At 53.8% G+C, this 23,953-nt stretch overlaps 1 protein-coding gene across 1 annotated transcript in view; it reads left to right on the plus strand.

The window, feature by feature from the left end:
- The window catches only part of NUP210 (nucleoporin 210), a 104,422-nt gene that overhangs the window by 59,118 nt on the left and 21,351 nt on the right, over window positions 1–23,953 (plus strand). The window contains exons 17-28 of the mRNA XM_032842836.1: window positions 3,909–4,101; window positions 4,567–4,673; window positions 6,543–6,647; window positions 6,750–6,851; window positions 14,937–15,065; window positions 16,112–16,239; window positions 16,329–16,464; window positions 18,039–18,101; window positions 18,285–18,464; window positions 21,585–21,665; window positions 22,711–22,842; window positions 23,687–23,845. Of these exons, the coding sequence (XP_032698727.1) occupies window positions 3,909–4,101; window positions 4,567–4,673; window positions 6,543–6,647; window positions 6,750–6,851; window positions 14,937–15,065; window positions 16,112–16,239; window positions 16,329–16,464; window positions 18,039–18,101; window positions 18,285–18,464; window positions 21,585–21,665; window positions 22,711–22,842; window positions 23,687–23,845 (1,515 nt within the window). The remainder of the gene's footprint in view (window positions 1–3,908; window positions 4,102–4,566; window positions 4,674–6,542; window positions 6,648–6,749; window positions 6,852–14,936; window positions 15,066–16,111; window positions 16,240–16,328; window positions 16,465–18,038; window positions 18,102–18,284; window positions 18,465–21,584; window positions 21,666–22,710; window positions 22,843–23,686; window positions 23,846–23,953) is intronic.

Here is a 23,953-nt window from a genome sequence, read left to right on the forward strand (position 1 = left end):
AGGTGGCTGTTGTTTCCAAGCTGAAAATCTGTGCATCCAGGACTTAATTCTTCTCCCTGATTTGAGGGGCTTTTGAGATGAATGTCCTGAAAGCTTCACATCTTAAATCACTTTCATGTATTTATTTAGCACATTTTCCCTAAAGAATATAGTCAGGCAAAGTCTGGACTCTTCTGGAAAACCTGACCTGTTGGTCCCCTGGGTGTGAGGCCAGGAGTCAGCCAGCAGCTGACATCAGTAGGGACTGACAGCTGGGGCTGGATCCCTCCTTGAAGGACCCTGGTGACAGTGGTCTCCTAGGGTTGTAGGGGACAACCGTGGGTGGACCAAAGGTGTTCAAAGCAGTAAATGTTACCCTTCTTACCTTATTCTCTGCTTAGACCTGGCCAGCAGCTTCCCATTCCCCCAGAGCAAAAGCCAATCCCCTTCTGTGACCGCCAGTCCCTGAGTCCAGGCCCCTGATAATGTCCCTCCCACCTGCTCCCCATGTACTGGGACACCCTGTCATGCCACGGGCACTCCGGAACACGCCCTGTGTGCATCCCCAACTTGCTGTTCCCTCTGGCTTGGCTTCTCCTGTGTTCCCAGGCCTCCCTCCCTGCCTCCTTCACTTCTTTATTCAAATGCTACTCCTTGGAAGGATGTCCTCAGCCTTTAGAACTTACCCAAAGTTTTTCCCTTCCCTCAACATTTTATATATTGGCTCTCTTCTCCCCCTGCCCCCAAGCTCTTACCATCATCCAGTGCCATAGAATTTACATGTTTATTTCCTTCTTTGTGAGTCTCTAGAAGAGAGCACTACTTAGGGTAGGAGGTCAGTAATGTGATGGACAAATGAACACAGGAATGAGCATCCCACACCCGTGTCCCTGTGTCTTCTGCCCCCCCTTTTTAAGATTTTATCATTTATTTTGACAGAGAGGAGAGAGAGAATGAGTACATAATCAGGGGAGTGGCACAGGGAGAAGCAGTCTCCCACTGAGCAGGGAGCCCGTTGCGGGGCTCGATCCCAGGACCCTGGGATCATGACCTGAGCTGAAGGCAGATGCTTAGCCGACTGAGCCACCCAGGTTCCCCTCTGCCCCTGACTCTTGCAGGGTCAAATGCCCAGAGAAGCCAGGTGGGGTGCTGCTGAAGGAAAGGGGCTAGAGGTATGAGGCAGGGATGCAAACCTGGAGAGCGGGCACCCCTTTGCAGGACAGCCTGCCCCCCCCTCAGCTCCAGCCCCTTCAAGCCCAGGCAGGCCAAACCTTCTCATTTTCAAAGAAAAAACCAGGCCAGGCAGATCGATGGGCATCTTCCTTGTCTTCACACGCTGGGCACCTGCCAAGTGAGCTGTGTCTGGCCGTCTGTTGGCTGTGACCTCGGGGTCAGTGCGGGGCTATCTCTCTTGACAGAAAGATGACAGTCAGGCTGCAGAGCATTGCTGTGAATGGGCTTGTGCGTGTTGTAGATCTCACTCGTCAGGAAATAATGGACCTCAGAGACAGGATCACTGGGCCATCCATCAGGCCTGGTGTTGCGGAGCTGTGAGCTGCGCAGGCACGGCCCCTGCGATTTCTGATCTCACTTGGGGACCTTGAGAAAGATATATCCGTGCCATGCATTCCCGGGTGCAGTATCAATTTAATTTTATACCTCTCCAAAGCCAAAGGCCACCCAGGATGTGTTTGCAGAGTAAATTATGGGCAAGGCCAGACACCGGAACGCAGCTGAACAGTCAGAGTGACAAAGTGGAACCAGACTCCGGCCTGACCCCAGTCCTCAGCTCTGGTCATCCTGCACTCAGCTCACTGCGGCTGAGCCCCGTTGCGTGCCAGGATGACTGATGACCAGGGGCATGTGTGGAGCCCTCGCCCGACTGATACTCCGGGGAGAGGCCACACAGGGCAGGCCGCACACTCACAGGGGAGGCCTTTGGGTTTTAAAATCAGACCAGCAGAGTTCCACCCTAAAACCTGTGTGACCTTGGGCAAGTTGCTGGATGTCTCTGAGTCTCAGCCTTCCCGTTTGTTAAAATGGGGATAATGTTGCCCCAAATGCCAGTTGGAAGGATCCAAGCATGCTTGGCACAGGATGTTAATGTCCTTCCTTGGAAGCACAGTGGTGGGGAGGGGAGAGGCATTAGTTTTTCACCCAGGTTGCTTCTACAGGAAAGAGAAAATGCTACTTCTCATCGCTGCCTAGAGTCAGCAGTTCCTGGGTTGAATCCAGACTGGTTACAAGATCCTTTGCATCCCTGGGGGTTTGTGCTGACCCGCGTTTGAAATTTGCTGTATGCTTTGGCTCAGTGTCATCTAGGGGAGAGAAAGCTAGAAGGACCCGGAGAGGAGCCTTCCTGGCACCAGTCGGGAGTTCGGGGACGGTCTCAGTCCGGACAGGCGAGGCTAGGCTGCAGGAACAAGTACCCCCAGATCCCAGGGCCTTCCCACAGCAGTTCATTTCTTCCTTGCACCACCCGTGTATCACAGTGGTGGGGGACCCGGCTTCATGTCACTGCTCTCTTCCTTCTGAGACACAGTCGGTGGGACACACACCAGGTGGAATGTAGCCAGAGAGAAGGAGAGTCTGGCAGGTCACTTTGCCGTGGAGGTGTTTTAAGTCACTTTCTGCCTTTCACTGGTCAAAGCAAGTGACCTGGTCCCTCCTAACTGCAGGGGCCAGAGAAGTTGACACCTGGTCTCTGGACCCATGGCTGCTGGAGAACCGGCCACACTGGTGACTACCGCGCATGACTGCCCATTTCCAGACTTGTTCATTTGTTTCAGTGAGCAGGGCTCTTGAAAAGGATCTCGTATGACCCTTTTTTTTAAAACGGGGTCCTGGGAGGTGGGTTCTCCTGTGATGCCCACTTTACAGATGGAGAAACTAAGGCTCTGGGAGGTGGGCAGCTTGCCTGGGTGGTGAGAGGCCGAGGTTCTAGTTCAGGCAGTAGAATCCGGATGTCTATGTGCTTAGGGTCCCTGCTTTGCTTCCTGCCCTGCCTACCCCCTTGCCATCCGGGCAGGGAGCAAAGGGGATGAACCAGCCTCTGGGAGAAATGAGGCCGACTTAGCATGGGTTCCAAGGGGTTGATTTGCTTAGGGAGCCAGAGGTAATGGTACAGTGGTTGTAATTCAGGGTTTGGAACTGAACCCTGACAGCGTACTACTCATTTGCAGAGTCGCCTTTGATTTGTTCCTTTTCTTCCCTGGGACTCTGCTTCCTCACCCTTAATATGGGGATGGCAGCTCCCATCTCACTGGGATATTTAAGGATCAAGTGAGAACCTGGCTCTGAAAGGAGCTTTGCAAGCTGAATGACTGGGACATTTCGAATGTTGTAACTGGTGTTCTTGTTAAACCCTTGGGGGCGGTCATCCTGGAGGGGCTGGGCTGTGCGTGCATGGGGCAGAGAGGAAGTGGCAAGGATTTGGGAAGGTAAGGTCAAAGAGGAAGTAGAGCAGCCTGGCGAAAGTGGTGGTGGGAGGGTGTGGGCTCTAGGGTGGGGTCTCCTGACCTTGGCATTCCCAACATTTTGAACCAGATCCTTACTTCTTTAGGGTGGTCCTGTGCTTTGTGGGGTGTTAGGCCACATCCCTGACCCCTACCCTTTACATACCCGTTGCACCCCCTGCCCCCCCGTTGTGATCATCAGAAAGGCTTTCAGACATTGCCAGGATCACCCTTGGGGGAACAAATGTTTCCCCCCTCAAGGGGGACCATGGGCTAGAGTGAGAGGCCAGGTTGGACAGAGCTATGAGACATCTTGATGGCGGGGCAACGTAGTTAGTGACTTGCCTCCTCCCCCAACCCAGGCCCCAGGGAGCCCCGAAGGCAGCCAGCCAGGTCTAGGGTGCCCCGCGCGATCAATGGCAAATGTGCTCTGTTCTGGGCACGGCCGGGATGCAAGATTTCTGCCCCTTGCAGGTTCCGGTCTCCAGCCACCGCAACCCTGTGCTGGACCTGGCCGCCTATGACCAGCAAGGCCGCAGATTCGACAACTTCAGCTCTCTGAACATCCAGTGGGAGTCAACCAGGCCCCTGCTGGCCAGCATCAGGCTGGAGCTACCCATGCAGCTAGTGGCCCGGGACGATGGGAGTGGCCAGAAGAAGCTGCACGGTGAGCCCGGGTTGGGGGGCGGGGGTAGTCTGCTGACCCAGGCCAGGAGGACAGAGTGTAGTGAGACCCCAGATGGTCGGGAGGGACGCTGAAGGAGGGCTGGCGGCAACTATGGACCCCACTGGATCACTTTTTCAGGGATGGGCAGACAAACTGAGGCTCAGGGCAGGGGAGTCTCACATCTCAGCTGGTCCAGATCAGCCAGCCTCCCAGGCCCGTGCTGCTCCAAGCCACGCGCCTTCACAGACCAGTAGTGGCTAGAAGTCACGGCCAGCGCTGCTCCCCGAAGCCGCACCAAACTTGGCTCCACGGGCCTGGTAACTCATACGGTGCATATAGTTTAAACTAACTCAGTCATGTATTTTTAGGACCAGAGACTTAAAACTATAAGAAGGAGGGAGGGGCTGCTTCCCTGGCAGCAAGGGGCCAAACACCCAGCATCTGTTCTCCTCTCCTTGGACTCAGGCTTGCAGGCCATCTCGGTTCATGAGGCATCGGGGACCACGGCCATCTCTGCCACTGCCACCGGCTACCAGCAATCCCACCTCAGCACGGCCAGAGTGAAGCAGCCGGTATCCACCCGGGCCCCGGGCAGGGAGTGGCTCCCCCTCCCCTCCCCACTGTTCCTGTTCACATCCTGCCCACTGTCCGAGCGTCCGGAGCCCCCTGAGCTCGCTCCATTCACTAACCCACACCCAAATCGAATGCCATGGGCTCGCATGAACGGGGGTGCCTTCCTGCTGGCATCCTGCCTCCAACACCCCTATCCCCCATGCCTGGCACTCAGGCAGCTGGTGGGGGGTTCCAAATTAAAGGCAGTCTGGCCCGGGCCCCTCATGGCCCCTGCATACAGCTTTGGGAGCCCTCGAGCTCATCTGTCCTGCCTCTTCTCCCGAAAGGCCCTGACCTCACACCCCACCTGGATGTGCCTCAGGGCCTGGGCCTCCATGACTTTATACCCAGAGTCCCCGCTGCCTGGAACACCATCCCCCTCCTTCCCTTCACTCCTCCCCAGCTGGTGGCCTCCTGTTCATTAGTCCCAGCCATACTGTCAGCCTGTCTGCGGAGTGGTCCCTGAGCCTGGGCACTGAGTAGCTGCCCCCACCCCCAGCGTGGTGTAGACGCCCCCCACACACACATACTCAGTTGCCATCATCCACATACACTTGGGTCAAGTCTTGTCGAATCTTCTCTCCCCACCCCAGCATCTCATGGGTCGCCCGTAGAGGCACGGCTTGTGGACAGCAAGGGAGGTCATTTGGGGGGGCATGAGAAGGGCTCCCCCAGAGTGGTCTTACCTGGATGATCCCCACCCCATGGTGAGGGAGGGGCAGCAGTCGACTTGGGTTTTATATAGGGTGAGGGCAGCAGGTGGTGGCTGGAAGGAGGAGGTGGGACTGGGTTCCAGGAGACCCTAAGTGCCAGGATAAGGAGCTTGAAGTTTCCTTCTGGGTAGTGGGGAGCAAGGGAAGCATTTGAAGGGGGTGGAACCCCAGCGGGAGGAGCACTGAGGCTGCCCTGGGGGGAGGTGGCCCTTAAGGAGCACACCTGTATGGCCCTGGCGGCTCAAGTTTTGGGTCATCTGTTCCCTACCCACACAGGGTGTCCCTTGGCTGTGGGCGGCCTCACGGGCCTCCCCCTTCTGGGCCTCAGCACTTAGGCTCTTTGGCCTGTGGGCTTTTCTCTAGTGATAACTGCCCTTAACTTTCACTTCCTTGGCGTCTGCTCACCTGCGAGTCCCCCCCCTCCCCCTCCACCTCCAACCTGCCCTTCACTGCCTTCGCAACCCACCCTAAGCTCTGACACAGGCCATTCATTTGCTTTCCCTTTTAATCCTAACCTTAGATTCAATTCACATCATTGCCAAGGGCACGTGTTGGACCCCCAGGGCTAGCACAGTGCTGTGCACAGGGGAGGAGCTCGAGCATGAGGACACCGGTGGGTCCGAGCTGGGTCAGGTCCAGCAGTCTCCCTGAAAGGCCATGTGGCCGAATCACATACTTGGAAATGTGCACCACCCGAGGGAGTGAGGGGCAGTACTGCTTCCCTTGTGAACCCACTATGACGACACCCCCTCCACTCAGCCCCTTTGCTGTTTACCCAAGCCCTGGCCTCTTGCACATGGCTCCACAGCTGGTCATTTGCTATGTGTCCCTGCTTTCTTGGTGAGGGGAGGGTATGAATTGCCCGTTTCATGGGGCCTGGAAGGTGGGGTGGGGTGCAGGCCTGGGTAGAATTATCGGATGTCAAAGGGATGTGGCCTCTTCGCTGGGTTGGAACATGATGGTTTTCCTGGGGCTTGTGTCCCCAACATACTGAGTGCCCTGGGGTAACACCAGGACCCAGGGTTTCTAGAGCTGCTCTTTTAGTGGGGAAGCCCGCGGGCTGGCCCTGGGATGGCCCATTGCCTTGGACCTGATGGCCCTGTTTTGCTTCTCCAGTACGACCCTCTCGTGCCTGTGTCAGCCTCCATTGAACTCATCCTGGTGGAGGACGTGAGGGTGAGCCCAGAGGAGGTGACCATCTACAACCACCCCAGCGTGCAGGTATAGAGTCCTTTCCCTGTTACTGTGACACCTGGGCGTGGCCCATGCGGTGGGGGAGGGTGGGAGCTCGCCTCTGACACCCAGGCTGACCCCTCCTTGCAGGCGGAGTTGAACATCAGAGAAGGCTCGGGCTACTTCTTCCTCAACACCAGCACCACGGATGTCATCAAGGTGGTCTACCAGGAGGCCAGGGGCGTGGCCACGGTGAGTGTGGGTCCTATCCCCACGCTTCTTGCAATTCCTCCTTCGGGTGGCCTCGGGTGTAACAGAGTGGTTACTTTCAAAGTAGGTGTTTAATCGCACCGGATGCAATTGGTGAGGCCTTTTGAGTCTGTAGTTCATTGTTTGTGAAACTACATTGTTTGTGAGCTACCTTCCGTTCCAAGTCTATAAACTGCCCACGCTATTAGTGAACTAGTGGTTTCTTGTCAGTCTTTTAATTAAAACATGATATATAAGCAGCAGTGTAATAGTGATAAGGAAGGCTGCTTTTGAAAGGTGTATCAGCTTTTTCTGTTTTTCCCTATGTCTTTCTTGACCCGTTCCCTGTTCTGGCAAATACCGACTCAGCTGTGCCTGCGGTGTGGAAGGGTTTAGGATTCTGCTTTTGTCAGGAGTTGCACCCTTAGTTTTTCCCCACCATGTTGCTATGTAGGCTGGCTGACTTTTTTTTTAAATATATTTTTTAAAGGTTTGTTTATGCATTTTAGAGAGATAGAGCGCTGAGGGGAGGGGCAGAAGGAGAGGGAAAGAGAATCCCAAGCAGACTCGACTCTGTGCTGTGCTTAGAGCCCGATGCAGGACTGGATCCCATGACCCTGAGATCACGACCCGAGCCGAAACCAAGAGTCAGACGCCCAACCAACTGTGCCACCCAGGTGCCCCAAGGCTGCTTTTATGTAGTTGTTTGTACTTAGCTATTCTCTCTTTGTAGAGGATTTCAGTTGGTCAGATCTTTTTGTTTTTTAAAAACAGCACTACAGTTATAGCAAAGAGTAAAAGCAAACAAACAAACACCAAAATCCTAAATGTCTGCATATGTGTGTAAGGAGTTACTTTGCAATCATGCAAACAGAACTTTCTCCACAATAAACATACTATGGAATGTATTGAACCATAAATGCAGGCAGCCATGAACAAAGACATGACACCCAAGCGGTACCATTAAACTGCAGCTCTGCCGTGGCCCTTAGACTGCTCCGAAATCCATTTCTCTGTTTGCACTCGCTGACTGTCTTGACACAGGGAGTCACAGTTATTTTCCTCTGGAGTGGGACAGGTGTAAAGGACATGAAAGTCATGAGCAGGGTTTCCCAGGATGGGGAACATACCTGGAGGTGCTGTGCCACGGGACCCATGATGTTTACTTTCAGTGTCAGTAGTAGGGAGCGGTGGGGACCATGGCAAAGTAGAAAGCAGAGACCGTTTCTGAGGGACAGCCACCGAGTGCCTCTGGGTGGCTTTTATTTAATTTTTATTTTTAAAATTTTTTTATTTTTCCAAAGGTTTTATTTATTTCATTATTTTAGAGAGAAAGCACATGCATTCAAGTGCTGGGTGAGGGGCAGAAGGTGAGGGAGAGACTCTCCCAGCATGGAGTGGCAGGCTCCATGCTGAACTTAGAGCCTGACTCAGGGTTTGATCCCATGATCATCACCTGACCTGGGCCAAAACCAAGAGTCAGATGCTTCACCAGCTGAGCCACCCAGATGTCCCCCACCCCACCTTTCATTTTTGGTTGTTGTTGTTGTTTTTAAAGATTTTATTTATTTGAGAGAGAGAGAGAGAGAGACAGAGCATAAGTGGTGGGGGGGGCGTGCGGGGAGGAAGAAGCAAACTCCCACCTAGCAGGGAGCCCTATGTGGATCTTGATCCCAGGACCCCAAGATCAAGATCTGAGCCAAAGGCAGACGCTCAACCAACTGTGGCCCCCAGCCACCCCGTCTTTTATTATTTTTAATACTAGCTTATCATGGTATAATCCGCATACCATACACCTTGCCTATTTCAAGTGTGAGGTCAGTCGGTGGTGTTTAGTCACTCGTAGACACGTGCAGTCAGGACCACGGACAGTTCTGGAGCGTTTTCATCCCCTCAGAAAGAAACCCCGGTACACTCTAGCTGTGTCCTCCCTGTTCTTACACAGAGAGACAAAAGAGCATTGGATTTTGTCAAATGGTTTTTCTATGTCTCTTGAAATACTGATGTGGTTTTTGTTTTTTATCCTGTTGATATGATGTGTTGCATTAATTGCCTTTCAGACATTAAACCAACCTTGCATTTCTGGGGCAAATGCTACTTGATCATGATACGTAATTCTTTTTACATGTAACGAGACTCTGTTTGCTAATATTTCGTTGAGTTTACACTCACAGCCCTAAGAGGTACTGGTCTGTGCTTTTCTGTCCCATGATGTTTTCAGCCAGTGTGGGTATCCAGGTAACATCGGCCTCACAAAATGAGGCCTACTTCTTAGTTTTGGTAGAGTTTGTGCGGCATTGGTATGAAGTGCTCTTAAATATTGGATAGAATTAACCAGTGAAGCCATCGGGACATGATCTTTTCTTCTGGGGCAGGTTTTTGATTACTAATTCCATCTCTATATGTTATAGGTCTATTCACACTGTTTCTTTCTGAGTCCATAGCTTGGGTCTTTATAGGACAGAATGCCCTTTTTAGGACAATTCAGGTTTTTTGCTTTCTGGGTGTTTGTTCTGTTTTCACATGTATATCCCTCTAGCGATTGACCTTGGTCTCTACCTGGCTGTGGAGAGGCTTTCAGTTCCGTCCCTTGGTGAGGAAGCATGTCATAATACTCCTGTTTTCTCAGAGGCAGAGTCTCAGCCGACAGAACCCCTTAGGTGTGTCGCTGTAAATCAGAGCAAGAAAACATTGTCTCTCGCCACCTGGGAACAAATGTGTGCTGTTAGAGGCAGCAGGAGGGTTGCTAGAAGTCTGAGATCAGAGGAAACTGTCCCCAGAGTATTTTTGTTCCCTTTATAAAAGAATGGATAGTTCCCTGGCCATCCCTCCTGCCATGTAAATGAGCGTTCACTGTCATATCCTTCAGACTAAAAGGCAAAGCTCAAGTCGTAAATAATTCTGACCACTTGAGATATGCCTTGCTTTGCTTTACTTCAGGAGATTAAAAAAAGAACTCCCTCGTTATCAGCAGGGCACCTCGGTGGCTCAGTCAGTTAAGTGTCTGCCTTATGGCTTGGGCCACAATCCCAGGGTTCCAGGATCAAGCCCTGTGTCAGGCTCCCTGCTCCGTGGAGAGTCTGCTTCTCCCTCTGCCCCTCTCTGCCACTGGTGCTGTTTCTCTCGTGCTCTCTCTCACACACATAAATAAATAATATCTTAAAAAAAAAGTCCCTGTTATCAGGAAGAGGGAAGCCTCGAGTTCAGAAAAAATGGGTACAGTGCCAACAAAACTTGAAGACCCCTTTAGTCACATTTACCTTGCCTCTTATCTTTTGCATAAGCCCAGAGCATAGACCTGCAGCCAGAGAGAGAACTCTCCTCCAAGAACAAGAGCTTCTAAGAGCCCGTGTTCAACTGGGCTGCCCCTATAGGTAGTGAGTCCCCCATCTCTGGAGGCAGCCAAAGAGGAGGTGGGACACTTGTCTGGAAGACTTGAGATGGGCTTGATTTCAACATCAGAGCCAAGTTTCCCCAGGAGACCTCGAGTGCCTTTATAGTCCCACAATACTAGGTTTACCACCATGCTGTCCCTGTCAGCAGCAGAAGCTAGGCTTCTCCAGTCAAGACAAGTAATGATGTTCCCATTCTAAGAGGGTCCCAGGAGAGCCCCAGCAGTTCTCTCTTGGTTGTGGGTGAGCCCTTGCTCATGTGTCTCATCCTACCATGGCTCCCGTGGAGTGGGACAGAGCACCCAGGGCAGGCATGACCCCCAGGACGAGCCTAGCACTGTGGAAAGCACCACAGTGTCCCATGTGGCGGGCCCCACGAGGTGTTCTGGGGGGCACCTTGACCCTTGGGGTCTCTGCTTCCTGTCAGCTCAGGCCTGGGCAAAGACCCTTGCACCTCGAGGTAGAGCTTGGGCTCTGGTTCCCTCTGCCTCTTCTGTAACCTGCCGGAGGGGTTTTTCATGGAGCGTTGACAGTCAGTGACAGTTGTTTCTGAAGGACGTTTACACATTTTCTTTGGCATTTTCCAGCTGCTAATTAGCAACATTCTCGTTTCCCTTAATCACAGAGACGAGAAAGCCCACAGCAGTTCTTCAATTAGCTCACAGAAGATGTTTCTTTCTTTCCTATTGATACACATTCAGGATGCAAGAATGGCTCCCGGGTGCGCTTCGGCTTCTGAGCATCTCTGGAAGGGAGCTGTCACGCTCACACACCAGGGCCATTGTCAATGAAGGCTCTTCTGGCCACACAATGGAGGGCCGTGCATGGCTGTGCTGAATTCTTACATCCCCCCCCACCACCACCCCGCAAACTCCCTGAGAGCGGCCTTTAGTTCATTTCTGGCTGGCATGCTCCTAGGAGTGCTTACCTGACTGAAACTTACAGTTCCTTTTTTCTCACCCATTCTTTCCATTTCAAATCAAGTCCTCTACGCAGAACCCACATAACTAGAAGGGGAGGCATGGATGGGGGCACATGACCTACTGTGCGCCATGCACTTCATACCTTTAAAGTAATCGTTCATTCTGCAAAGATTGGTGATGGTCCAGGTGCTGGGAGTTGGTGGGGAACAAATCATGAGCCACATTGTTTGTCTCCGTATCCTCAGTCCTGTGAGGCCTAGCCAAGCACGGCGACCTTGTATATTCAAGGAGTGTTTCCGGAAGCAAGAGGGGATGGGTAGCAGGTGGCAGCCGTGGGCTTTGAACTCGGGTGTGTGTCCTGCTTTTCCCCTGAGAATGACCTGAGGACAGAGGTACCTGTCCCAGTCCTGGATGGACTTTCATCCAACATCCAAGCCAGGGCTCTTCCCCCTGCCTGCGACACTCCTGTGTTTGTGGTCACCACTTACAGGTCTCAAGGACATGCCCTGACCACCACCCCCTACCCCATGCCATTGACAAGTACTCTCTAGTAGGAAATGGGAGCTGGTGGCTCCTGGGACGTTTGGACATATTTGTAGGGTCCTTCCTCTTCTATAAACACCACCCATCAGAGGATAAGCCTGAAGCGTGTGGGGGCCCAGGGAAGCAAGGAGCTGAGCCAGTGCAGGCGGCATCTCCGGGGCTGGGCGGGGACGCGGGGACATCCACAGCATCAGCCGCTCACAAGTGGAGCTGCCTCTGGCTCCACTAGCAGGGTCTCAATGAGCAGTAATGCATTCATCGTCTCCGCAGAGATGGCAGGACTCTCGGCTCAATATGCGCTGAAGTTCTCAGGTGGCACCTTCAACACCTAGAGATGAGAATTCGCTCTGGGCCTGGAGTGTCCCCTCCTCCTCCCCTCCATACGCAATGCCCCCGGATGTCAGTCAAGAAGCAGGTGGACCCAAAACTCCTGGAGAGGCAGACAGGCACAGTCCAGAGTTAGTAGTGATGCGGGTCCCCTCGCAGCCAGTAGAGGCCTGGCAGACACCCTCCCTTCCCCAAGAGGGGCCTGTCTCACAGGCGGCCCAGCGGAGCTCGCCCTTGACGCCTTGCTCAGCAGGGGCAAGGGGAGTGGCTGTGTGTTGTTGGGGGGACAGCTTGATGCTGCCCTCCGCATCCATCATCCGGAAGGCAGCCAGACGTCCAGCCTCTGGGAAATCAAGTGGAAGACGAATTGATTTCTGCTCGCCTTTTTGTCATTATTTAAAATGTGCAAAATGGTCCTTTTGAAGGGGGAGGGGAGAGCTAGAAAAAGCCCTCTGTGCTTTTACCTGTGAGGGTCCATCTGCTGCCAGTGCAACATGTAATTTCTCAGCGCCGTGAAGGACGCACTGGCCCCTGACAGCACCGAGTTCCGCAGGAGGATTAGATTGGAGCCTTGAATTAGGTTTTCAAAGATAGCTCTGGTTTCTCTCTCAAATTTTTAAATGCGTTCACATTAAGGGAAAAGGAATAAGCCGGGTGAATCATCCCTGGCCAAAGGGGAGGCCTGGTGCTTCCCAGACCCCGCTCCTCGGCCCGTATTTCGCACCAGACTCAGGTGGCGGTGGCTCAAATTGCCGAGGCATCACTCCAGGATACGACCGTGATTTCCACTCTGGGATCTTTGTTAATCGACTTTAAGTCATCGCGCAGAAGAACTTGGGCATGCCTCCTCCGGGCTGGTGTGCCCTTGAGCTCAATGATACTGCCGGAGGTTCCAGCGTGGCCAAGCTTGCTAATCCTCCATGCCCCCAGCTCACTGTGGGCTCGGGCCTCCGTCTCAGTCCTGGCCTTTCCCTGGCCTGCTCTCCTCCCTTGCCCACGGTTCCATTTTGGTTGCTGCGGGCATCTCGCTCTGGCAGAGTATGGTAGAAGGAGCCCTGAACTGGGAGCTCAGGCACCTGGGTTTCCTTCTCAGTGCTGCCCCTTCAAGGCTCAGTTCCCACCCTGTGTGGGCCTCAGTTTCCCCCATATGTGCATTGAAGGAGTTGGACCGCAATCAGTACTTCCCAAAGAGATGAGGGTACATGGGTTTGCAGACTTTTTTTTTTTTCTAGAATTTGTAGTTCTTCCCAAAGCTAATATTAAAGCTAAGCAAACAGACTAGAATACCAGGTTTCTTTGCCATCGCTACAGTAACCTAGAGCTGTGACCCTGGGTCTTGGTCTGATCAATACATGTTTATTGGGGACTGAGCCTGTGCCAGACGCTAGGCCCAGCCCTGAGAGAGGCTGGTGAGAAGACAGCCTGGGGGAGGATGGACACTAGACCATGGTCTCTGTCACAGCCTAATTATAAGCAATAAAGCTGTACCAGGAAAAGTGAGCAGCAGTAGCAAAGAAGCCTTAGCTGTCTAATTGGGGAAGACTTTCCTAGGAAGGATGCTTGAGCAGAAGCCTGAAGGATGAGGAGGAGCCAGCCGGTGAAGATGGGGTGCAGGGAAAAAAGCCCCAGGTTGTTAAGATGGGCTGTGCAGCCCTGAGGCAGGCAGGCCCTAGCTGGCTTTGAGAACCAGAGCAGAATAGTGTCTGGAGCCTGACGGTGGTGAGGGAGCAGGTTTTGCAGTGACATTAGAGCCCCGGGCAAGGGCCAGCTTCATGCCAGTTTCTTCTAGGACATATGAAGGATTTGGACTCACTTTCTGGGCCACCTTCAAAGGGTTTTAACCTGGATATGATGTGACCACGTCTGGCTGTCTCCTTTGGTTCAGAAACCTGCTTTTCTTCCCCCCACAGGTTCTTATTACTGACATTGTAGCTTTCCAAACACTGAATCCCTGTAAACTGCTCCCCTTCCCACCTCCTGCCAAATGACTCTACCAGCGCAAACTGCAGCCAGCAAAGCCAGGGCCAGGCAGGGATGGGAAGCCACCCTCTGGACCCAGCCACCAGCTGCGTGGCTTACCCCCCACCTGCCCAGCCCCCAGACCACCCAGTTGAGATACATGTCTAAGCAATACAACATACCACTGTGGGCACGTGGGCAGCATGACATAGTGACTATGGTGCAGTTTGTCTGGGGAGAAATGCTTCTGAATGTGGGATCCGTGAAGCAGATAGGGAAAGAGGGAGTTTTAAAATGGGGGGGCGGGGTCTTTGCAGCGAAGACTGGAACACAGTCACTCGGGTGTGCCCCTCCACTCAGAATGTTCACGAGGTCCCTACTTCAGACACAGCCAAGGCAGACATGAATGTCAGGATGAATGAGACTCACAGAGCGAATATTTGAGACTGTGGTGGCCTCTGTGGTCTGTTTACAGGTTCTGAGATTCTGTGGGGTCAGATGAGGACCCCCAAGTGAGGGTTTCGTTCAGAAAGGAGCTATGTCACATATGGCACAGTCTTCTATTACCAAAGCTGCAGAGGCAGGTGGCGTGCACTGGAGATATGAAACCCTCGGTTGGTGCCCTTGTGGGTGTCCGTGGCCTCTGACTGCCCTGCTTTGAGCAGCTTCCATTTTTGTAAATCTTAAATCGTAAATCTTACCAAGTTGAAGTAAATGTTCTTCGAGATCCACCCTGGTTCTCTCATGTTACATTTCAAGCCCTTCGCCTGGCTGGCAGTGGGGGCTCAAAACGAGGAGTAGGCAGGACAGTAGCCGGGTTAGGATTTTCCTTGTCCGCTGCTTCTGTGCTCTGGCCTGGAGGCCTCCTGGAGGTGGTGTCTCATGGGTGATGGGCTGATGCCACAAGCAGCTGTCAGACTGAGCACCACTCCCCAACCTTGCAGGTGCACCCTTTGCTCCCAGGCATGTCGACCATCATGATCCACGACCTGTGCCTAGCCTTCCCAGCCCCAGCAAAGGTGGATGTGTACGTCTCAGACATTCAGGAGCTCTACGTACGCATGGTGGATAAGGTCAGTAGCAACTTCCTGACAGGGCCCTCCGCTACTGGTTCACAGAGATGGGGAGAGTGGTGAGGCTGCAGGAATTACTTTCCTCATGCCCTTTGCTCTTTTTTCTGGTTTCTGGTTCCCTCTACCCACCTCCTGAGTTGTTTGGAGCTTCTAGAGCTATCTTACCTCCGTCCCTCCTTGTGCACGATGTGGAGGGACCTCTGAGTCTAGACTTCCACGCCAGTTTATGTCAGGAAAGTTCAGCTGTAAGTCCTGCCCAAAGTAATCTCCTCCTTAGACCCGACGTGGAAATTCCCGTCCTCTAGCTGATGCAGGTTACTAGCCTACACTAAGCAAGGCTTACACCCTGCTGATGGTGAATTTCTCCCTGGTGTGCGGGTTGTGGATTCTTGGAAATCTTAGTGGCGAATGAGTAAAACACACCACTGCTAAGTGCTTTTGGGAAAGGAATACATGACAGATCTGGGCTTTTCTTGAATGCCAACGAGAATTTATATTGCTCCAAATACCTAAAGGAGCTATGGCCGGGCTTACAGAGGGTTACTCTCTGATTCCTAGTTTCCTGACCAGAGAGAATGGTTAGTAATTAAAATGTTTGAGCAGCTTACAGTACCTAAAAAGCCAATATTCTCTTATGTAACCTCAGATATTCCTTCTGCGGTCCTATTTCCTCATCAGACTTCGGTTTCTTCACTAAACATGCATGACGCTCTGTATGCCAAGGTTCTTACTGTATACGCTGCCAGGTGTGAGCAGTTTGGTCAGTGACCATTGTTGAACACCTACTGTACGTCATCCTGGCTGCATCTTATCACTCTAACTAGCTTCTTAGCTCTTTAAGAGTATCTGAATCTGAGTATCCCCAAAGTCCCCTGTATACAGGAAGCACTTAATTGATGTTCATTTGTTGATTGGCCTATTATCTGGAGCTCAGCCTGGGCCGGTAGGTTTGAGGTTAGCAACGCTTTGGCAGAAAGCCTTGGAGTGCCACCAGTGCTAGAATTAGTCACTCAAGGCTACCCTGAGTCTCTGTCCCCACGATGCAGGTGGAGATTGGGAAGACGGTCAAGGCCTATGTCCGCGTGCTAGACTTTCACAAGAAGCCTTTCCTGGCCAAATACTTTGCCTTCATGGACCTGAAGCTCCGAGCGGCTTCTCAGATCATCACGTTGGTGTGAGTCCTCCCGGGCGTCCCAGAAAGCCATCTCAGGGAGAGCGCTGGCAGGGTGAGGGGAGAAGTCCCAGCCCTTCCCTCTGTTCCAGGGCCCTCGACGAAGCCCCTGACAACTACACGGCCACGTTCCGCATCCATGGCGTGGCCATTGGCCAGACCAGTCTCACCGCGACGGTGATGGATAAAGCTGGACAGCGAATCAACTCGGCCTCCCAGCAGATCGAGGTAAAACTAGGCCTCCTACTGCCATGTGGGATCCATCCATCCCTCGCCGCCTGTACGCATGGAGTGGGAAACATCATTTTTGCAACAGGCTTGGAGTTCTAGGGGTCATCCAGGAAGCTGCCGTGGAGAAACCATATTAAGATCTCTGCCCTGCCGTGTCCTCTGACTCACAGGGCGCCCCCCCCCCCCCCGCCCAGTCCCCGGGAAGGTAGCACCACAGGGAGGGGCCTGAGAACTCCAGTCTACCTCTGGGACATGGGGGGCAGGATGTCACTCAGAGGGGAGAGCCACTTGTCACATGGCCGGGGAGGGCACAGTACTCTGTAAAGCCTTAAGTGCCAGAAAGGAGTAGCTGGGCAGGAGCTGTGGGCCGATTAGGCTCACATCTAGAAGCTCATCCTGACCATTGCTCCAAACCAGCCCTCCGAAGCAGTGGGCTCCTGTCATGGCAGCTCCCGGAACAAGTGGGGATGTCAGGGGTCATCTCCATGTGTGACTTAGGACTGTCTTGTGGCCTTAGGTGTTTCACAGGAGCCTCCCAGTCCCCAGGGACAACGGCAGCCATGGCTCCAAATTCAAGTCCAAGTTTCTCCCTCAGTGGCAGTGCCAAGATGCGTGCCCTCCCGCCAGCATCCTCCACAGGCCTGTCCACGCAGCGTTGGGCAGGCTTTATATTAAATGGTTCTGAAGCCGGCAGTTGTGGTCTGTGCCTCTGGATGGGAGGGCTCCTTTCTGGTGATGGAGAATTCATTTCTGCCTATAAATAGCGCCACGCCACGGAGATTAATCCTCATGCACAAAGCAGCCCCTTGGCCAACTGGGCTCTGTGCTCCCGTCCGGGTTCCTCCTGCGCTCCTGCTAGGCAGAGCCCGGGGGGAAGGGCGGCCAGGCAGAAGGAGGACGTCAGGCCTTCCGTGGTGCAGAGAGACAAGGGCGTCCTTGTCCCTGACCCCCCCAACCCTTTTTCCTTCATCTGAGAATTTTGGGAGCATCGAAGAAGAGAACTGTCGCCGGGCAATTTATCAGTAGAAATTGGAGAAATGCTGTGCAAGGGGGAAAACCTTGAAGGCAGCGGAATGTGAACTTTGCAATGTATCAAAATCCCCTGGAAGACTTGTTAAAACACAAATTTAAGGGACAATCCCCTTGCCATTCTGATTCCATAGATCGGGGTGGGCTGGAGAATGGGTATTTCTAATAGATCTCAGGTAACACTGATATGGCTGGCCAGGGGACCATGAGGTGAGAGCCTTATAGGAAGGTTTCATATGAGAAAGATGTGTGTATTTTCACGGGGCTTCGGGTCTGGCGAAATGAAGCAGGGTTGCAAACAGCAGAACTTGCCCCTGGGTACCACAGATCCTCAGGCCCCGGACTGGCTGAGGTCCTGGGGAGGGGAGCTCAGGCTCTTCCTGAGCTCAGCAGGACCCAGATCCACCCCAGTCCCCTCTACCAGAGCAGGGACGTCCAGGAGCCACGTGTCCTTCTCCCTGAATACGTTCAGGGTGGATTCTGCCCAGCCGGGTGCGCTCAGAACACAACAGCCCTCTTCTCTCTTGTGTTTCCACATGCAGGTCTTTCCCCCATTTAGGTTGATACCCAGGAAGGTGACGCTGATCATCGGGGCCATGATGCAGGTAGGAGCCGAAGGCTGCATGCTTGCCCACACCCAACCTGTGGCCCCTGCCTGGCTCCAGGCCCGCACCCCATCCCCACCCTGGGCGTCAGGAGGCTAAGATGGAGAGCTCGGGTGTGTCGGCGCCCTCGCCTCTAAGGATGACCCGGGGCTGACTGGGCACTGCTGCTTCTCTCTGCTGCAGATCACCTCGGAGGGCGGCCCGCAGCCCCAGTCCAATATCCTCTTCTCCATCAGTAACGAGAGCGTTGCCGTGGTGAACAGCGTGGGCCTGGTGCGGGGGCTGGCCGTCGGCAACGGCACTGTGTCTGGGGTCGTGCAGGCTGTGGACGCTGAGACTGGCAAGCTTGTCATCGTGTCTCAGGTAATGCACATGGGCTCCTCTGGTCATGGGGCCTCCTGAAGCCTCTAGTTGTGGGGTGCACTTCTCCCCCCAGCAGCTGGCTTTCCAGTCAGCCATGATGGCAAGGAGGTCTGTTTACTGGGGTCGGGCTCTGGTCCCAAGGACCCCCCCCCCGCCGAAGGCCCTGCTTCTGCCCTCTGAGTCCACAGCCCCTCTCTGCCATCTGCCCTCCACCAGGGCCAGCCCGGCCAACCTGGGGACGTCTTCTCCAGACTAAGTCTCCCTAGCTGCTGCCTTTTTTTTTTTTTTTTTTTAAGATTTTATTTATTTATTTGACAGACAGAGATCAAAAATAGGCAGAGAGTCAGGCGGAGAGAGGAGGAAGCAGGCTCCCCGCTGAGCAGAGAGCCTGATTCAGGGCTCGATCCCAGGACTCTGGGATCATGACCTGAGCCAAAGGCAGAGGCTTTAACCCACTGAGCCACCCAGGCGCCCTTCCCTAGCTGCTTCTTAAAGGACAGGATCTCCAACGCTGCCCCTGCCCTGGGGACATTCCAAGGTACGATGGTGGTAGCTGCTATGACAGTGGACTCTGCACTGGGCACTTTATCCTTAACTCCTTTAGCTCCCCTGGCACCCCTGCCCCTGGACATTTGTGGCTACACAGTTTCCCTATGATTGACCTAAGGAAGAGCTAGGGGCCCAAGGCTTGGGGACATTCAGATGGAAGAGAAGGGTACTGTTGCCTCCGACATGCTTTGTGGCTTACAGTGTGGGTTTTCAGGGGTGTGCATAGCTTGGCTACTACTGTAAGCATGGACAGTTGGACACCAGTAGGATTTCAGAACCAGACTTGTATTTTCAGGGAAAAAGGAAAACCTGAATCATGAACTAGTCACTTTTGCTCCACTGGAGGTTAAGTTATTCCCCAAGCTTCTTGGCTGAACTCCGGGACATTTACGAAGTGTTTTTCTGGATTAGTAGAGACATTGGAAGGCTCAGCTAGGGGAGTCTTCCCTGTAGTGGGGGGTCTTCCTGCCCCTAATCAGCGGCCCTGACTCCAGGTGGGAGAAAGTTGGTTTCTTTTTTGTTTCTTTTTTTCTTTATTTTCTTTCTTTTTTTTTTTCTTTTAAGTAAGCTTCACACCCAGTGTGGGGCTTGAACTCATGACTTTGAGATCAAGAGTTACATGCTCCACCAATTGAGCCAGCCAGGCACCCTAGACATTGGTTTCTAAGTCTGATCATGTTCGTTGTTTCCTGGGGGTGGGCACCTCGTTGGGCTCCTCAGAGGAGATGGGAGATGGTCTCCATGTGCTGAGGGCTTGAGTTCTCCCTGACATCCTGTGGCCATGGTGACTTGCAGAAGTGTCTGCTCTAGTAAGACCATGGACAGCCTTTTCAGAACCTCAATTCCTGGTTCCTTGTCTGGCATTAAGGGCTCCCTGGAAGGTGTCCGTGAGCAGCCCTGTGTTCACCACATCTGAACACAGGGCACCCAGGGGAGCTGGTTGCGTACCATTCTGGAGAAGAGGAGGCTGATGCGTCCTCCTTCCCCGAGGCTGACTTTGATCCGACATTGAGTTCATTGATTTACTCCCTTTTGCCGGAGTTTCAGCGTCTCTGCAAGGATTGTGCTTAAACCACAAAGTCTTTTTGAATCATGGAGGTAGATGCCCTGATTCTACCTATTGATTTTATAAAGACGACAAGAAAGCCTTGGGAATGTGAATCTGTCCTGTGGCATATAGCAGGATTCAGATAGACGTCCTGGAGAATAAGATGAAGGACCAATGAGGCGTTGCTTTTTTTCCTCCCCCCTTCTAAAGAAAGGTTTGCGGCTTCGGGAACTAGTTTATTTTTCTCCTCCTGAGGGCCCAGGTGGCTGAAGTGGCAGCCCAGGTGGCAGCTTCAGCTGGAGGGGCAGACAGCCATGCAGTTCCCTCCCGGCCACTTCTCTTCCTGGTCTGACCTCGCTGGGCCACCTCTCTCTGTGTCTCCCATCTGGCGGGTCAGGAGAGGAGCTGGGGGAAGGTCCTGGTGCCCCCTGGCAGCTGGGAGGCTGGGCCACCAGCACCAGCTGAAAGCCATCTTCTTGAGCCCAGGCAGGTAGGGGCTTGGCTGAGGCCCATGTATCCACAGAGTGTGTGGGAGCTCAGAAGCTCCCGGTTCCATCTGTCCAAACCAGGTCACCGATACAGCACCCATGGCCAGGGTGTGGGCCGGGACTAGCAAAAGGAGACCAGGCTGTGAACAGGACAAAGGGAAGGACAGGAATGGATATTTATTGAGTACCTACTTAATGCCAGGCCTTAGTCCAGATCACAAGACACAGGAGGTGGGCCCTGTATGAGCCATTGCAAAAAAGGCTTACAGGTTTTGGTAGCCTGGGTTTAGCAAGAGTCAGTAGCACTATAAAGAAACTTAATAAAATCAATCTTTTTTTTTTTTTTTTAAGATTTTATTTACTAACTTGAGAGAGCATGAGTAGGGGAAAGAGGCAAAGGGAAAAGCAGGCTCCCCGCTAAGCTGGGAGCCTGACGCAGGGCTCCATCCCAGGGTCCTGGGATCGTGACCTGAGCCAAAGGCAGATGCTTAACCGACTGAGCTACCCAGGTGCCCCTAAAATTAGTTTTTAACCAGATTAATTCGAGTATAGACTTTAGGATGAAAGAGCATATACAGTCTGCTCTAGCCAGATTCTGTGTCCTGCCTTCGTCACAGTACCCTGTTCACTTACAGAGAGACGTATGCTAGATTTGGGGTTGGGAGACTCTGGAATCCTGTCCCGTGAGGGCCACCCAGAAGAGCCAACCCCAGTCACTGCCCCCAAGTCCCTGAAGTGTGGACCTGGAGCAGCTGGCTCAGATAGGCCTCTTAAGCTCAGAGGCCCAGGGTGGGACCCCCAAGGGAACAGGAAAAACAGCAGCCAGATCTCTGGGGGGTGAGTCACCCACAAAGCCAGGCTGCGTGGGGAAGAGAAGCAGGTGCTGGACATCTTGTGAGGACCTCCTGGCCTGCAGGACCCTAAGCTGGCCTTGACAAGATCCTCCTTCCCTGGAGGGGTCCCTTCGTGTGACACCTGTTGCTAGCCCCTAGTCCCTCCCTCAGCCAGCCTGAACTCCCAAAGCCCTTCTCCTAGGACCTCGTGGAGGTGGAGGTGCTGCTTCTCCAGGCGGTGAGGATCCGAGCCCCCATCACTCGCATGAGGACAGGAACCCAGGTGAGGCGGGAAGCTCTCTGGCCCCTCCCATCCGTGCTGGCTGTCTGAGCAGCCTCCTGGCGGGTCTTGGGCTCTGAGTTCTGGTTCGGGATGAGCTTGGCGGAGTCATGGCTAGGTCTCTATTCCTTCTCCCATTCAGCAGGCCCCCTAACAGTCCATGGGTTCAGCTCTAGCTTTAGGAGCCTTCCCCGTATTTCCTGTTCCAGGTCCCTTGTGTTTTCTCCAGCACAATTACTGAGAGACACCTGTGCCCCACCCCACCCCGCCCCCGAGTCTGCCAGCTTCCCACACCTCGAATAGCACCTGGCACATAACAGGAGCTCACGCTCGTATGGCAGGTACCCTGCTCCACGCTTTCTATGCAGTAATTTGGTCAGTGTTTGCTAACAACCCGTGAGGTTGCCCCCCATGTCATCTCTCCGATATAGATGAGGAAGTGAATGCACGTAGAAAGCTTATGGCCTGGGCCCTAGGTCACATGGCGAGTAAGTGATAGAACTGGAAATCGACCCGACAGCCTGGCACGGAGTCTGCTCTTAGCTTTTGGCAGTATTCCTCCACGTGTTTTCCCTGGCGAGCACTCAGAAACTGCAATTCCCACCCATGCCCATCCCGCTGTGTGTGGGGACCCCCGGCTAGGTTGAGAGAAAAGAGCAGAGGCGGGGACCCCCGGCTAGTTTGAGAGAAAAGAGCAGAGGCAGGGACCCCAGGGCAGAATGAGCTGTGCCATCTGGGAGGCTGCCGGCACCCTGGAGCTCCGGGGGGATGGGGGGGGTCACATCACGAAGCGGGGGGTTGGTCAGCCAAGATGAGACACTGTCCATAGCCCAAGAAGGACAGTGCACGGAGGGGCTTGTTCTGTCTTTCATTTGATCATTGGCTGTTCCGTCCGCCCCTCCTGCACCTGTACTGGGCCCATCTCTGGTAAGGGAAGAATGGGGCACAGGTCCCATGGCACAAAGGAGACAGTCAGTGCCCTGGGGCTCTGGGGGGCCCTCTCGGCAGCGGGACTCCTGTGGTCACAGGCCTGACTTCTCTCCTGCAGATGCCTGTTTATATCACTGGGATCACCAACAATCAGAACCCTTTCTCCTTTGGCAATGCTGTGCCAGGCCTGACCTTCCATTGGTCTGTCACCAAGCGGGACATCCTGGACATCCGGGGGCGACACCACGAGGTAACTACCCACCAGGGCCCCGGCACATGCGCCGGCACGTGCGCCAGTGTCCAGAGCAGGAAGGTCTCTCCCCATATTTCTGCCCGTGAGGTCTGTGCCCTCCCTCCCAGGCTGCTGCTGGCCCCATTCTCTCTCAAGGCTCGTCTGGACAGCTTCTTGCAAATGCTGCCACCACACCATCCTCCCGTAGTGTCCTTCCTCCACTCCCAGTCCTCTCATGTCCAGGAATCTGGGCTTCTAGCTCTCCTTCCTCGTAGCCCTTTCCACTTGAAGTACACACTGCTAAGTGCTACGGACGGGCTTCACAGTAGCCAACTTCAGAAGGCAGCAACAATGACACGCTGTGGGGAGGCTGCAGAAGTTCCAGAACATCACAGGGTCTGGGTCAGTGTCCTTAGTCTGTAACTTCTCACCTTCTCTCTGAGGTGATGCCTGGCAGCCCTGGGGCTTTTTCCAGATTTTTCCCTGAGGACAAACTCCCCTCCCCTTAGCCCTTCTTAGAGGGACCCTGGCCTTTCCTCAAACATCAGAGCTGAAAGAGAAGGTACTGGCCCCCTCTTTGTGCTGACTGGAGCCCATCTAAAGGAAGGGACTTGGCGTATGTCACCCAGTGTGCCAGTGGGGAAATGGGACCGGGAGTCAGCCCCGGTGACTCTGGCCTGCCACCCCCAGTGCGCTGTGGTCATGCAGGGCCCAAGTAGGGGTTGGCTTGGGGAGGTTTCTTCTTGCCTTACCTGTGCACAACAGGGAGGGGGTGGTTGGGAGGGTCCTGTACCCAGGACCAGCTGTCAGGGGTACCAGGGCCCTAGGCCTTTCCTGAGAACGCGTTTGGTGTCTGTCCCAGGCTTCACTACATCTGCCGTCACAGTACAACTTTGCCATGAACGTGCATGGCCGGGTGAAAGGCAAGACCGGGCTGAGGGTGGTGGTCAAGGCTCTGGACCCCACTGCTGGGCAGCTGCACGGCCTCGCCAAAGAACTCGCCGATGAGATCCAAATCCAGGTAAAGGTGGGGGGACAGGAGCCACCATTAGAGGGAAAGCCAGTGTGCCCACCCCACCCCCAACCCAGGGCCGTTCGGGCCCACATGAGCCCTGCTACCACCCCTACA

This window comes from Lontra canadensis, unplaced genomic scaffold (assembly GCF_010015895.1).
Source record: "Lontra canadensis isolate GAN:19392208 unplaced genomic scaffold, GSC_riverotter_1.0 scaffold133, whole genome shotgun sequence".
Classification (NCBI taxonomy): Eukaryota; Metazoa; Chordata; class Mammalia; order Carnivora; family Mustelidae; genus Lontra; species Lontra canadensis.